Here is a 16,462-nt window from a genome sequence, read left to right as displayed (position 1 = left end):
AAGAAATGGTAGACAGTTTGGGACTCGGGTCATACAGGTAGGCAATATTACAGGATACAAAAAACCATAAAGAGAAGTAATATAAATCATAATTTAAGTAGAAGAGAACAAGTTATATTTACACATTTGAGAACAGGACATTCAAATTTAAATTATACTTTACACATTATAGGGAAACATAATACTGGTTTATGTGAGGAATGTTCAATGGAGGAGACAGTAGAGCATGTATTGGAGAAATGTAAAGCTTATAATGAAGAAAGGAAGATCTTAAAGGAAGAATTAAAAGCAGTAGGTTGCCAGAAATTCAATATAACTAAATTATTATATGATGGACCTAATTCAGGTCAAAAAATAAATGCAATTATGAGATATATTAAGAACAGCGGGTTATTTAATAGGATATAGAAGTAGTTAGTTTCATTCTCTTCACACTCCATCACAGTAGGTGGCGGTATGCACCTTAAAAGTTGGTTCGCAACCCGCCATAAAATCAAAAGAAGAAGAAGAAGACTCAGCAGAGTGTAATCGGGACTTTTATTTTGGTGGTGGTCTGACGTCATAAAGCCGCGCCGCGCTCCTCCATCTGTCGTGATTCTGCTGAAGAAAGGTTTGTGTTTTACGTGTTTAAAGTGAAGCAGAATGCTTGATGCATTTTTATTGTTACACTGCATTTGTTTATCTAACATTTATCAGCGCTGTGTGAGTAAAGTAACAGAATAAACTCATGAGTAACAGAAGGAGCGGCTCATTTCTCTCTTTATCGTGAATCAGTTCAAACATGAGTTCAGTCTCTGAGTGACGAGAGAACCGGAGCTTTAGACTCTCCGAGTCAATTGAACCGATTGATTCACAACAAATGATTCGAAGCGCTCTATTTCTATCTTTTATAAATCATTAAATAGCTAAACTGACTAATATATTAAATGTATGTATAATTTGCAGTCTTTTTATTAATTTGTTGTGTTCGTTCTGAGTGTTTTTTGTATAATCTGGTCATTTAGGTCCATCACTGACTGATGACTAGAGATTTAATTTTGTCAGGGGGGATACCTCCCTGAAATGACTTTTTGCAGGTTGGGATGTCTGTCCAGTGTTTCCCACAGATTAGAAACCAATTTGTGGTGGTGGGCGGGCGGTTGGGGATAAGGGTGGGTATTTGGGGTTGGTGATTGGCACAAATATCGATTTATTTCGATCTTGATTCAGTATCAATTCATATGTATATAGCCTACTGTACATATAAGGAAAAATAAGCTTGCCGTTTTAGCACTATTTCAAACTATTTTAAATGATATTTGCTCAAATTCATTAATATTCACTTGTGTGTGCTTGTATAAGTATCATTAAAAATATTAGGATGCAAGTTATTAATGTTTTAAAATTTCACATTTAAAGAAATCTAGTGTTTGATCATGTCAAAATGTATTCAAATGCAAAACCTAAAAATAAGTAAGCAGTTATGATCTGCAATACTTTTTTTTTGAGCAACTAGACTAGACACATGTATATTGATTAAAGAGCCATACAGGCACCTATAGTGGGTAAACCATGGCATTACAAATTAAATTAATTATTTTTCCAGACACATAATGACTCTAATTTGCATTGGATTTCTCCATTTTAACATGAATTACTACACTAATTGTAATATAAATAAGAAAAAATATATTAGAAGTATTTATTTATTTTTAATTCATAAAATGGTCATTAATGGACCATATTTATTGCACAAATAATAGGCCTATTTAGTACCAAAAGATCTCCTCAAAATATTCAATAAATATTATTAAACTAAAATATAGAACATTTATTTAATTGAAAATTAGTTAAGGTGTATGGTCACATTTGACCACGAATGAGTACAAGTGTAACCAATAAGTGAGGAATACCTGAGGGCTGAATACAAGAAAAACGTTAAGATGTTGCATCTCCATCAATGCACACTATGCTGTACTGTTTACCAAAACTTGCTGCAAACACCTGAATAGTGAAACTGTCGTCGATCCACTCAAATGTATTGACCCAGCACTAGAAGTATAGAGAGCTCCGTGAACCACGTCACCGTGCGCGCGGCCGGGAGATGAGAGCATGTCGCCTCTGGCTTTAACTGTTATGCCACATTAGCGCGAAAATGCTATTTATTGTTTGAATTCCGTATTAAAACTTTTAAAAAATGTAAAAGCTTAGACTTTGCTTCATAACAAAAGCAGGTTTGGCATTTGAGGTTTGAAAGCAAGTGACAGAGAGACGGAGGGAGGGCAGGGAAAGAAAGTTGAACGAATACGCTGCGTGTTTTAAATAGGGTAAAAAAACATTTTTTTTAAAAAGAATAGCGACACATGTGGTGGCCGTTCTTGATTCTGTGGCGCACTGCCACGAATTAGTCTATGTGTGGGAAACACTGTTGTCAATGACACATTTAGATCATCTGAAATACATGAGGCTTTATTCGTTTATTTATTCGGTTTTCTTATTCGTACAGCTGTGCACAAATTCGTTCAGCATTTACATTTTACGAAGCAAATTTAGAGTGGACATGTTAGTGTCAACAAAGTCTATAGTTCTGTAAAACTCAAAAGCTGACCATCAGAATTCAACAACTGACCAACTAATAATACATTAGACTCAAGCCAATGTCTAAATGTTTTGGGGTTTGTGTGATATACGTATTATTTCAAATAAAAAAGGAGTAAGGAGAGGTTATGTTTAAAAACCAAACACCTCATCAAAAGGACTTGCCTGTGAAAATTAGATAGTCAAAGAGGTTATCTTTGCTAATGTCAAAACTGCATCTAAGAACAAAATTGATACCACCAAGTTAAAATAAATGGTTAGGGAAAATATTCAACAGAGCAATTATTTATAATTGTAAAGTCTCCAAACTTTTGTTTTTAGATAAACTTGATTAACTTAATGATAAATGCAGTGACAAATCTCTTTTTGTTTAAATCTCTTCTCCATTTTTTGGGGGATTTCTTAGTGGGTATTGTGTAACAAATAAATTCACGGACGACTGCCGCACACACACATAACAAAACATAAACAAAACACAACACAACGTAAAGTCCAGGCCTGGTCCTCTCTTGTCCTTCACTGGTGTCGCTTGTCCTTGTATGCCTCCAGGCTCCCTCATGAGAGGACTCGGGACCGGTGTGCCTCGCAGGTGACGCTCATTCTCAATCACGCACTGGTCTCACTCGCTCCTCCCATGTCTCTCGCTCGCCCACCTCGCCACAAATATATATTAGCAATTTGTTTTTGCTTTTAGGGAAAGGTTATATCCATCAAATTAAATGGAGTAACTCAAAACCCAATTTAGCTAATTTTCAAAAAGAAAAAAAGGCTGAAATGAATTTAACATGTTTGTGATGTCCTTTAAGTTTAAGGTCAACTTTTTTTGTTTCTTTTTATTCCAATTGTTATGTTTCAATTTATTCTTACAAAAATGTGAAAATGTATCAAGAAACCTACTGTTGAATTCTGTAATTGTGAAAGTTCAATAAAAATAAAACAAACTATCTCTCTCTGGCCAATGCATTGACTACTGAACTAGGAGAGATTTAATTTGGATTTATTTTTCTTTCTGTTAATTATTCTTAAACAGGACAAACACACAGAAAAACTCCTGGTGAAGCAACTGAGATCCATGTGACACTATTATAAAGATGGAACAAACAGAGAAAGAGGAGAGAGAAGACGTGAAGATTGAAGAAACATTGAGAGTGAAACATGAAGAAACTGAGGAACAAACAGGTTGGTTTCATTCTCAAAGCTGAATTATGACCTAATATTGTGTTGGTCCCAATTTTGCTGCCAAAACAGCCCTGACCCGTCGAGGCATGGATTCCACAAGACCCTTGAAGGTGTGCTGTGGTATCTGGCACCAAGATGTAAATTTATTGACAAATTAAATAACTGATCAATTATGATAAGTCTAGAGGTCGACCGATAGTGGATTTTACAGATAACGATAACTAGGTTGGACGCACTTGCCGATAACCAATTAATCGACCGATAGTTTTTAAAATGGATACTGGATTAAAAAAAACATAAGTAAAACAGTGCTGAACATTACAACAAGATTTATAAAAAAACAGTACTGATTCATGAAAATGTGCCAAATTAAAACCATATAAATATGAATATTAAAAGGTTAGTTCACCCAAAAATGAAATATCTTCCATTAATGACTCACCCCAATGTTACTCCAAACCCGTAAGACCTCCGTTGATCATCGGAACACAGTTTAAGATATTTTAGATTTAGTCCGAGGGCTTTCAGTCCTTTGAATGTAAGTCTGTGCACCCTTTGCTGTCCACGTCCAGAAAGGTAATGAAAACATCATCAAAGTAGTCCATATGTGACATCATTTGGTTAGTTAGACTCTTTTGAAGCGTCGACAATACATTTTGGTCCAAAAATAACAAAAACTAAGACTTTATGAAGTTGTCTTCTCTTCCGTTATCTAGGAATCCGCGTTCACGAGGCCCCAGTGACGCTGCAGACGTAAGATGCTGTGACGTGTTATCTGGTGCGACAGAGCTTCGTTTGTAGTCTGAGGGAGACTCAGTACAGCGTGCGTCTCCCTCAGACTACAAACTACGTCACAGCGTCTTATGTCTTGTAGTGGACAGCACATTCCAGGGCCCAGTTTATGGCCGGGCCACTCTCTGTCCATAACAGTGGACAAAGGTTTGCTACATTTTGATTGGATCTTGGTAGACTGAGACAAACAAACTGTCCAACGCCATCAGATAAGATGCTATGACAACATCCAGACACCTCTTAGAGGCCAAAAAGACCAGCTCTTGTACCAAGCCCAGGAAGGACAAGACATCAAATTGGCCCAAATGCAGTACCTGCCCTTCACCCACATCCCTAATGTCCTGGTCTATGACTGCCATAAAAATTCCACAGGACCTCAGCAGTATGGGTGAAAGAAAGACCAAAATGATCTATCCAAATCCAGTCATAACTATGTTTGGAAACCTTAAGACTGATGTAAACTACACACATCCATTTCAAACTTATTCAGAGAAATAAGTATTCTCAGTGACAGCTATTTGTAATCCAACATCTTACACTGAATCAGCTGTTGATGAACAAATGAATGAACAGTTAAATCTTTTCCCATCATGTTTGGTTTCTATTTGTTTAGAATATTGCCAAGGGTATTCTGATGGTGGTTTGGAAAGTGAGAAATGCATTGGTAAACTTTAAAGACACTTTAAAGACTTCTAACTGTGTACAGTATGCAAATGAGTTCCACAGGAGAAAGGAGGGTGAGTCTCACTGTGGACCCCCTCTGATGCCAGCAGCCAATCGCAACACTGGAATGGAGAAGCGCCAAATTGCAATCTCCTCCTATTCGGAAAAGGATAAAGGTACCCTTTCAACAGACACACCTTGTTCTGAGTCTGTCCAGCAAGGATGAGACTGAAACAGTTCACCAAGTTCTGTATTTCTCCTTGAGAGAGATTGTGACAGAGCAACAGGTTCTGAATTTCTCCTTGAGAGAAATTGTGACAGAGCAACAAGTTCTGAGTCTCACCAGCAAGGATGAGACTGTAACAGTTCAACAAGTTCTGAGTTTCTCCTGCAAGGATGAGACTGTAACAGTTCACCAAGTTCTGAGCCTCTGGTTCATCCAGAGAGACAACAAAAGATCTGAGGATCTGAGTCTCCAGGGTGTGAGGCAGCAACAGATACGACCACGTTCTGAGCCTCCAGCCTGTGAGGAAAGAGACATTAACAACCACTACGTTCAGAGTTTTAGTCCAGCGAGACTACAGCACGTCCTGGGTCTCCATGCCAGAGAGACCAAAGCGGATTGACCAAGTCCTGAATGTCTGACCCACAGAGTCAGAAGACACACAGAGACATTTACAACAAGGTTAAGCTCAGGAGAGCAAACCTTCACTTCGAGGTTCCTTCGTCTGCGTGTTCCAGAGTAAGGACCTTCTGCACCTACTTCAGGGCCTCATCTGCGTGTTCCAGATTTTAGGACCCTTTGGTGCTCCAGGAGATCAGCATCCCACAGATCTTCGTGTTCAAGACTGTTGAAACGGATTCCAGCTCCTTTCCCACTGCATTGTCACCCAGCACAACCAGTGGAAGAAGTCACCTCCATCGGACTGCTTACTCAAACACGTGGAACGTAAATATCACTTAACCAAACCTCTTTCCAGAGACCTTGGCATTGTTGTATATTATCAGTATATGATTTTCTAATTTACATTAGAGGTAATTTAACTGATGCTAGTTAATAACAAATAATCTTTCGTTATTTGTTTGATGCATAAAAAGGACCTTCACCTTATTTTCAGAGAAACAACAGTTTATCTTTCCATAAGATAACGCAACTCTTCCATAGCCACACTCAACTTAATCACATGTATTTTATGTATCTTATGCACTTTATTCCTTTATCATTCATTGTATTAATTTAGTAGTTGTGTTAGTTATTCTTGTTTATCTTTTGTTAATAAAATCTATTTTATTACAATTGTGTCTTACTTGTGCGGATAATACAGAAAAGGCTCTACAAGTTAGAAATCTCACCAATCTTTCAGATAAATCAGCTGACCAACTCTCCCCACTTTACATTCAATCTAAAATGATTGAACCGCCTCCTGTTTGGAGCGTTCTCATAGAGCCAAGGTAAAAGACCTTGACTAGTGTCCAAACTAAGAGAGGGGGAAGGTGGTCATCTGATGTACTCATAACTACACCTTAAGTGACGTGTGATCCAAATATCACAACGTCAGCTGTGACGTGAGTACCAATCACTACCTTACTTAACGTCCTTGGATGGACGAAGGTAAAATCACTACATAATTGGCGTCCCTTGTTTGGGCCCAAAAGTGAAATTATTACAGTCTGCAGCGTCACTGGGGCCTCGTGAACGCGGATTCCTAGATAACGGAAGAGAACTTCATAAAGTCTTAGTTTTTGTTATTTTTGGAGCAAAATGTATTGTCGACGCTTCAAAAGAGTCTAACTAACCAAATGATGTCACATATGGACTACTTTGATGATGTTTTCATTACCTTTCTGGACGTGGACAGCAAAGGGTGCACAGACTTACATTCAAAGGACTGAAAGCCCTCGGACTAAATCTAAAATATCTTAAACTGTGTTCCGAGGATGAACGGAGGTCTTACAGGGTTGGAACAACATTGTGGTGAGTCATTAATGGAAGAAATTTCATTTTTGGGTGAACTAACCCTTTAAATATTACAGATCAAATTTGTTTCTTTACCTATAACCTAGAAACATGCATACATATTGTAGCAATTATGGACGCAGACATATAGATGAGTTAATCTTCCAATGATTCGATCAAATTAACATCCTTTTCAACAAAGCACAATGCAGCTCCAGGAAACCATCATCATCACGAGTGAGATGGGGGGTTTGTTTCTGCCCGGAGCTACTAGTTCTGACTTCCTATGGACTCGCCACCAAACTCAGTTAAAAGAGGACAAAAGGCTCGTGGTTGTCACAAGACAAAGAAACAACCAGACCTCTGTCTTTGCATGACCAGCAAATGAACTCCACGTGACAGCTAAAACTCAGAGTAAGCTCACAGAAACTGTTAGCTTATGGAGTACATCAAATAACTGATTATTGGACTTTCATTCAAATAGCCTTCGACATAACTTGTTAGTGTGTTTACAACTAATACACATGACTATCATGCATGTATATTACTCACAATTCATGCAATTATGTAACTATTGAATGAGTGGATGAAAAAGCATCGTGTTTGGTACCGGTGCGTTCGTATGGGTATAATCCAACAGATGAGCTGAATGAAATCTTTATAGAATTGATCATGTCCTTATAGTAAGAAATTAGGTCTAAATTTACTCTCTGCTTAAGAGCAGGAAACTAAATTCTAGAGATAACCTAATTTTGTGGGAGGGGTGGAGACACAGTCACCCCTGAAGCCTAATTGGCCAGAACCCATCCAGGGGATGGGCAAATGTTTGAGTTTAGTCTCAGAACACGAACGAAAAGTTCAGTTCTGTTCTCAAGTTCTGTTCTCAAGTTCAGTTCTCAGTTCTGTGTTCAGTTCTGTTTTCAGTTCTGTGTACGGTTCTGTCTGCAGTTCTGTCTACAGTTCTGTACAGTTCAGACCAGAAGCAGTGCAGAGTTCAGCTCAAGTTCGGTTCCAGTTCGGTTCGAGCTGGTTCGCGGCCTGTTCGCAGTTCAGAGATGAGCTCAGTCCTAGCAGTATGACCAGAGAGAGTCCTGAACGGAGTTACCAGGAGACGATCTGACGATCGTGACAGACCAACTTCAGAGAAAATGGGTTAACAACGATTTCATTCAGGCCATCTGCTTTTCTCTCACTTTCCTTTCTTTTACTTAAAGTTTATTTTATTGCCGTTAAGTCTCGGGTGCTGTTAAGTTTCGCCGTAAAAGTCTCTCAACAACGAGTTTCTAACAGCGCGCTCCAACTTCAAACAACGCCCACAAGACTTTCATCCAGCCGCCAACACGTGTTCGGCTTCCACAGACGTCGACCAGACCTTCAGCGAATCAAAGATCCGGGAAAATCCCTGTACAGCCAGGAAAAGGAATTCCCCTTTGTCAGACGACACGCGAAACCCAAACGCAAGTAACGTCTTTTTGATTCCAAGCTGAACTGGTGCATTAGATCAAATGTAATAACCCTGCCTAAGAAACGATAGGAGGTTAAATTACTGATCAATGGTTTCTTCAGGTCATGTTTCATAAATGCATAGATTGCTTAGGATTTCATAATTTCTCTCTCTTAGAACTTATTCTTTCCTCACCTTCTTCCTTTCTGCAACGTGTGAGTGTGCGAGCGTGTGTGTTTATGTTAGATATTAGTTTGATGTGTTAGATTAATCAATAAAGTTCCGTTTGTATTCAAAGATAACTGTTCTTGTGTTATGTGCTTATCAATTTAATGTCTTGAACTGCCGATCTAAGTTACCTGGCTGTTAAATAGTGTTTCACTATTGTTCGGATATTAATATCCGCTGCAGAGTTGATATTTACGGCCCGTTCAAATGAACGCTAGAAGAGTCATTTGCTCGGCTGTAAAATAGACTCTCAAAATTCCCTATGAATTCATTCATTTGAGCTAAATATACATGTTTCCCTTTAACAGAGCCCCCTTTAAGTCCTTACATATCGGCGGACGAATAAGTTAAGGTGTAAACATTAATTCTGAATTATTTATACTACATAGTGTCATTCGAGTCTTTCATTTTAATTCAGTTCCCCGTTGAGTTATTATTTTATCTGACTCATAGTCGCTACAATATCATAAGTAACACTATGCAAGTCCCTATGCAACAAGGATGAGGAAGGTAGCTTACATGAACTATATGCATAATGCATACATTTTTACAGCATTTAATATGAGCAATATTGTACCTTGATCATTCATGTTAGTTCATAGTGCATTAACCAAGGTTACCAGATAAAATAAAAATTAAATCTCAATTTAATGTTGAAATTAACATACTAACAATGAACAATACTTCCATAGCATTTATTAACCTTAGTTAATGTTACAAATGGAATCTTATTGTAGTTAACATCAATCCATCATCTTCCGCATATCCGGGGCCGTGTCGTGGGGGCAACAGTCTAAGCAGAGACGCCCAGACTTCCCTCTCCCTAGCCACTTCCTCCAGCTCTTCTGGGGGAACCCAGAGGCGTTCCCAGGCCACCCGGGAGACATAGTCCCTCCAGCGTGTCCTAGGTCTTCCCCGGGGCCTCCCTGGGAAGGCGTCCAGGAGGCATCCGAAATAGATGCCCGAGCCACCTCAGCTGGCTCCTCTCGATGTGGAGGAGCAGCGGCTCTACTCTGAGCTCCTCCCGAGTGACCGAGCTTCTCCCCCTATCTCTAAGGGAGCGCTCAGCCACCCTACGGAGAAAGCTCATTTCGGCCGCCTGTATCCGGGATCTTGTCCTTTCGGTCATGACCCACAGCTCATGACCATAGGTGAGAGTAGGAACGTAGATTGACCGGTAAATTGAGAGCTTTGCCTTACAGTTCAGCTCCTCCTTTACAACGACAGACCGGTACATCGACTGCATTACTACAGAAGCTTCACTGTCTGTCAATCTCCCGTTCCATCCTTCCCTCACTCGTGAACAAGACCCCAAGATACCTGAACTCCTCCACTTGAGGCAGGAACTCTCCACCAACCTGAAGTGGGAAATCCACCCTTTTCCGACTGAGAACCATGGCCTCGGACTTGGAGGTGCTGATTCTCATCCCAGCCGCTTCACACTCGGCTGCGAACCGTCCCATTGCATGCTGAAGGTCCTGGTCTGAGGAGGCCAACATGACAACATCATCCGCAAAAAAAAACTGTAAACAGTGTTGGTAGGGCACTGCTTCCCCCTCCTGAGGCGTCAAACGGTTTGCCAGAATCTCTTCGAGGCCAACCGATAGTCTTTCTCCATGGCCTCACTGAACTCCTCCCAGGCCCGATTTTTTTTTTTACCTCCACGACTACCCGGGCTGCAGTCCGCTTGGCCTGCCGGTACCTGTCAGCTGGCCCAGGAGTCCCACAAGCCAGCCAGGCCCGATAGAACTCCTTCTTCAGCTTGACGGCATCCCTTACTTCCGGTGTCCACCACCGGGTTCGGGGATTGCCGCCTCGACAGGCACCGGAGACCTTACGGCCACAGCTCCGAGCGGCCGCAGTGACAATGGAGGTGGAGAACATGGTCCACTTGGATTTAATATATCCAGACTCCCTCGGGATCCGGTCGAAACTCTGCCGGAGGTGGGAGTTGAAGGTCTCTCTGACAGGGGGCTCGGCCAAACGTTCCCAAAAGACCCTCACAGTACGTTTGGGTCTGCTGAGTCTGTCCAGCTTCCTCCTCCGCCATCGGATCCAACTCACCACCAGGTGGTGATCAGTTGACAGCTCCGCCCCTCTCTTCACCCATGTGTCCAAGACATATGGCCGAAGGTCTGATCACAAAGTTGATCATCGACCTCCGGCCTAGGGTGTCCTTGTGCCACGCGCACTGATGGACACCCTTATGCTTGAACATGGTGTTCGTTATGGACAAACCGTGGCTAGCACAGAAATCCAATAACAGAACACCACTCGGGTTCAGATCAGGGGGGCCGTTCCTCCCAATCACGCCCCTCCAGGTGTCACTGCCCACGTGGGCGTTGAAGTCCCCCAGTAGAACGACAGAGTCTCCAGTCGGAGCACTTTCCAGCACCCCTCCCAGAGACTCCAAGAGGGCCGGGTACTCCATACTGCCATTTGGGCCATAGGCACAAACGACAGTGAGAGACCTATCCCCGACTCGAAGGTGCAGGAAAGCGACCCTCTCGTTCACCGGGGTGAACTCCAACACATGGAGGCTGAGCTGGGGGCCTATAAGCAAACCCACTCCAGCCCTCCGTCTCTCACCATGGGCAACTCCAGAGGGGTAGAGGGTCCAGCCTCTCTCAAGAAGTGTGGTTCCAGAGCCCAAACTGTGCATAGAGGTGAGCCCGACTATCTCTAGTCGGTACCTCTCGACCTCCCGCACAAGCTCAGGCTCCTTTCCCGCCAATGAGGTGACATTCCACATCCCTAAAGCCAGATTCCGTGTCCAGAGATCGGGTCATCGGGGGCCTCGCCCTCGACTGTCGCCCGATCCACTATGCACCGGCCCCTTACCCTCCCTCCTGCAGATAGTGAGCCCAAAGGAGGGCGGCCCCACGTCACTCCTTCGGGCTGAGCCCGGGCCGGACCTCATGGGGGGAGGCCCGGCCACCAGGCGCTCGCATACGAGCCCCAACCCCGGGCCTGGCTCCAGGGTGGGGCCCCGGCTGCACCATGCTGGGCGACGTCACGGTCCTTGCTGTAGTTGTCATCATAAAGGGTTTGTGAACGGTTAGTTAACACGTAGTTAACATTTCATACAAATCCAAACAGTCTGTTTTTTAGAAGGAGATTATCTAATAAAAAAACAAATGCATTTCTGCTTTGTTTTATGTTTCTGTCGGCAGCGTGACGATACAGTTTGCTCTCACATCACTAATTTTATATATGCAACATTTGGGTCTGACTTGCGTGTGTTTTTATCACATTGTTTTAACTGCTTGAGGTACTGCTAATGTTAGCGTCCTCTCAGCTTCGACGACAAACATACACACTGCTATGTAACTGTTAATGCAGCATTTAGTCAAGAAATGAATTACTTTATAATGATTTGGCAACAAGTACTGTAGTGTTCTGTATTCATACCATTTCGCTGTCTGTGTTTTAAACGCGCATCTGATGTGTCAGCACCCTCCGTGCAGCGTGTGCTTTCCGTGCAGAGCAGCCTCACGTGTGAATGTAAACACAAGGTGTCAGTGAGTTTTTTTTTTTCCCGCCTCTAGAGGCCGCTCTCGTGCTATATAATGGCAGCAGGCCATTCTCAGAGCTCTCGTACTGTGTAATGACAGCGCACCCTTCTCAGCCGCTCCAGCAACGGACGCATCACGGAAAAACTATCGGTTTGGATTTTGCCGATAACCGGTTGTTCCACCAATCAGCTATCGGTGCCAATTAATCGGCAAAACCGATGAATCGGTCGACCTCTAGATAAGACCCTTCTCAGAGCATCTAAATGTACCATCCTATCTGGAGGGTAGAAACTCAGGGTTATCTGCTATAGACATGGCTCTTGATAGGGTTGCCACTCCTCTCAGTTTTTTTTAATTCTCAGAGTTTTCTTAACCTGGGTATCTCACCTTTTTCTGAGATTGGGGTGTCACAAAGTCTATTGTTGACAATGGGACATTTGGTAATGTTAACCCATTCTGTTTCAGCATCATTGTTAACCCATGCCACTATTTGGAAACCAGTTTTTATTGATAGGGGTCATTGGAAAGGTTCCATCAGACCTTAAAAGCAACGGTTAGGAAATACTGCATCGAGACATGGTCTGAGTGGGATGAAGGTGTTCCTTTATTTTTTTTCTCAATCTGTGAAACTGTGCAGGAGTCTCTCAAGTTCAGCCTAACAGAGCTGGTCTTTGGCCATACTGTGAGAGGACCACTGAAAGTTATAAAAGAGAGAATGTTAGGCATTGAGGACTCTAAGAAAACAAATGTGTTAGATTACAACATTAAATTCCATAATTGGTGTGATTCCCATGGGAATAGGATCTAGTTGTATTTTGGTTTTGATATTTTACATGTCTAAATGTTTTGTTGTCTGTTGCTTTGTACCATTAAACTGGTGTTAATTTGAATTGTCTCTTTTTGCCTTAGACCTGATAGTGCTGAAAAAGGAGAGTGAAGTATTGAATCAAATGGAAGAGAAAGATCAACATAAGAATCATTATTTAATAGCTGGAGAAAAAACCTTTAGTTGCTCACGGGGTGAAAAGAAGGGAACTAGAAGTAATTTCACCTGCCAACAGTGTGAAATAAGTTTCAATCGAAAAGGAAGCCTTGACAGACACATGATAGTTCACACTGGAAAGAAGCCGTTCACCTGCCAACAGTGTGAAAGAAGTTTCAATCTAAAAGGAAGCCTTAACAGACACATGAGAGTTCACACTGGAGAGAAGCCTTGTACCTGCCAACAGTGTGAAATAAGTTTCACTCAAAAAGGAAGCTTTAACAGACACATTGGAATTCACACTGGAGAGAAAAACTACACCTGCCAACAGTGTGGAAAGAGTTTTGATCGACATGAAAACCTTAAAGTCCACATGAGAGTTCATACTGGAGAGACACTCTTCACATGCCCTCAGTGTGGAAAGAGTTTCACTACAAAACAACACTTTGTAGACCACATAAGGATTCACACTGGAGAGAAGCCGTTCACCTGCCAACAGTGTGAAAGAAGTTTCAATCGAAAAGGAACCCTTAACAGACACATGAGAGTTCACACTGGAGAGAAGCCTTGTATCTGCCAACAGTGTGAAATAAGTTTCACTCAAAAAGGAAGCTTTAACAGACACATGAGACTTCACTCTGGGGAGCAACCCTACACATGCACTCAGTGTGGAAAGAGTTTCACTCAAAAACAACACTTTGAAGGCCACATGAGGATTCACACTGGAGAGAAGCCGTTCACCTGCAAACAATGTGGAAAGAGTTTCACTCAAAAAGGAAACTTTAACAGGCACATGAGAGTTCACACTGGAGAGAAGCCGTTTACATGTGGGCACTGTGGAAAAAGTTTTAGATATAAAAATGTGCTGGAGTGCCACATGAGTATTCATGTATGAGAGAATTGTTTTTATATATCATCAGTGGTATGAATTGAGAGGCTGTCTAATGTGCTGATTATTGTTACAGTACTAAATCACCTTAGAGGCATGAATTCTCAAATAATGCCTATGAGAGGAATAACGAAGCCTGAAGAATGAACTAGTTACAATTTTACATGTCAACAGAAGTATAAATCTGTATCAACTAAAATACATAAAACTCTGTAAGCCTCCAAAGAATATAATAAACAAAAAGGCTTTTTGATTCAAAAGATACAGAGACGTGGAGATTATCCACAGTCGGGCCAGTGTGAGCCAGGGCTTTCAACTGGCCGGACGGGGCTAATAGCCTCTGTCCTGTAGCGTTGAGCTAAAAATCACGCTGTGTTTCCAGTGCTTTACTAAACCCTCCCTTAACTCTTCTCTCTGTAACAACGTCACACAACCTCATAATTTCACCAGGGAAGTGTTATCAGACTGGAAACTAGAACCATTGCAAAATGAACATGAAAAATAATTGTCTTTTTGTTTTTTACTTAAAGATTTAAAACCCAAGCATCAGTTACCACATTTTTAAAATTAAAATGATACATTGATAATGAATTAATTTGTGTCAGGAGTCACTTATTGAGTCACATCTGTTTCTGTTTATTTGTAGACACGAGACATATGTCTAAAGAAACGTTAAAATGTCAGGTTTATTGAGTCAGGCACAGGTTTTATGTCAGGCGTTTTCTATTGAGATTCAAATACTGATGCCACCCATGAGAACAGAGTCAACGTCCACATCAACTCAAATAAACACATCAGGTGAAGCGATATACTTCAGCTACATCATTTTGCGACACGTTGAGGACTAATCCTGGATTAATTTAGCTCATGAAAAGCTGTTTATTTCTAAGAGCAACAGATTCAGCCGCTGATTGTGAGTTAAGTTTAGTGTGTTAGTGTCTGTGTTTAAATATAAAGACTGCTGTAACCTAAGATATCATCTTAGGTTAATCTATCAGAAGACATGGAGTTTGTAAGAAATGATGTGGACTCACATATAGATATAGAAGAATCAAATATAGATATAAAAATTGAGAGCAGCCATAGACGTAAAGGATGCAGCAGCAAACAGAAATGGGGAAAGGGCTAACATTAACATTACTATTCTGAAACAAGTGATGTTATAGCTTAAATAAGCTACCATTTTTTTCTGTTTAACTTTTATTAGACTCCAGGTCGAAATAAAAGGGCGTTTTTACACTGAGCACGTATTCTGCAGTCCACGTCCGAGCGCGATATGCGAATACACTGCAAGCTCGCTTATATCTGAGGTAAATCATTAACACCATCACCACTTACAGCATATGTGTTTTATTGAACTAAATACATAACTGTGCCGGGGGGGGGGCGTGGTTTTGTGAGGTCTGTGACGGGAGAGAGAGATGGGAAACGAGCTTGGCATAAGTGGGTTAAGTGCAAATAATGAACACCTGTGCCTTGTTCCAGTAATGGGCGTGGAGAGACCAGATAAAAGCCACCTGAAAAAGGACATTTGGGAGAAAGACTGACTGCAGACTTGTGGCACAGAGGGACTGAGGAAGCTCTGGAGGACACTTTGAGAGGAAAATAACCTTACTGAGCTGTTGTTTATATTTTGTTTGAGTTTTTGATTTTTATAATAAATACCACGAGTCTCAGTCAAGCCGACCCTGTCTTCTTCCTTCCTTCCCTATACCGAACTTTGCTACAGTGGTGCCGAAACCCGGGAAGGAAGAAGCAGCCGCCGCCATGCAATCTCCGCCGCCCTCAACGCCGTTTGCGGACATCATTTCATCCCTCGTGGTTCTCCACCAAGAACAACACCAGGCCCTGCTCGACCTGAGGAGTGACCAGGAGCACCGCTTCCAGGCGATTGTACGTCCACCCACCTGCCCCTGAATAAGATGGGGACACAGGATGACCCGGAGGTCATAGACCTTTTTGAGAAGACGGCTGAAGCAGGTGGGTGGGCACGGGTTCAATGGCCACTTAGGCTGATTCCCCTGCTGTCGGGTGAGGCGCAGGCCGCGGCACAACAACTCCTTGTCCAGAACCTCCTGGTATTTGACGATCTGAACAGGGCCATTCTACAGCGGGTCGGCCGAAGCCCAGAACAACATCGCCAGCAATTTAGTTTGCTGGAGCTGGGCGAAAGTGGCCGGCCCTTCATAATGGCCCAACAGCTCCGGGACTCCTGCCGCAAATGGCTGCTGGCTGA

At 42.0% G+C, this 16,462-nt stretch overlaps 1 protein-coding gene across 1 annotated transcript; it reads left to right on the top strand.

Annotated features, from left to right (window-relative positions):
• The first annotated feature begins 544 nt into the window (after window positions 1-544).
• On the top strand, window positions 545-14,819 carry LOC307138410 (uncharacterized protein). Its single transcript, XM_079836693.1, has 3 exons — window positions 545-610; window positions 3,608-3,756; window positions 13,265-14,819. Exons 2-3 carry the CDS (start codon window positions 3,669-3,671, stop codon window positions 14,230-14,232), a joined length of 1,056 nt encoding a protein of 351 aa, XP_079692819.1. The 5' UTR covers window positions 545-610; window positions 3,608-3,668; the 3' UTR covers window positions 14,233-14,819.
• Window positions 14,820-16,462: the final 1,643 nt, after the last annotated feature.

The sequence above is a fragment of the Gobio gobio genome (assembly GCF_949357685.1).
Source record: "Gobio gobio genome assembly, chromosome: 1".
Classification (NCBI taxonomy): domain Eukaryota; kingdom Metazoa; phylum Chordata; class Actinopteri; order Cypriniformes; family Gobionidae; genus Gobio; species Gobio gobio.
Note: the sequence above shows the minus strand (reverse complement) of the source record. Positions and strands in the feature narration are given on the sequence as shown.

Bases quoted from the DNA above. Each gene is read 5' to 3' on its own strand.
- LOC307138410 (XM_079836693.1), top strand. From the start codon at position 3,669: ATGGAACAAACAGAGAAAGAGGAGAGAGAAGACGTGAAGATTGAAGAA. The intron at 3,757-13,264 runs GTTGGTTTCATT...TTTTTGCCTTAG, and splicing joins AGAAACTGAGGAACAAACAG to ACCTGATAGTGCTGAAAAAG.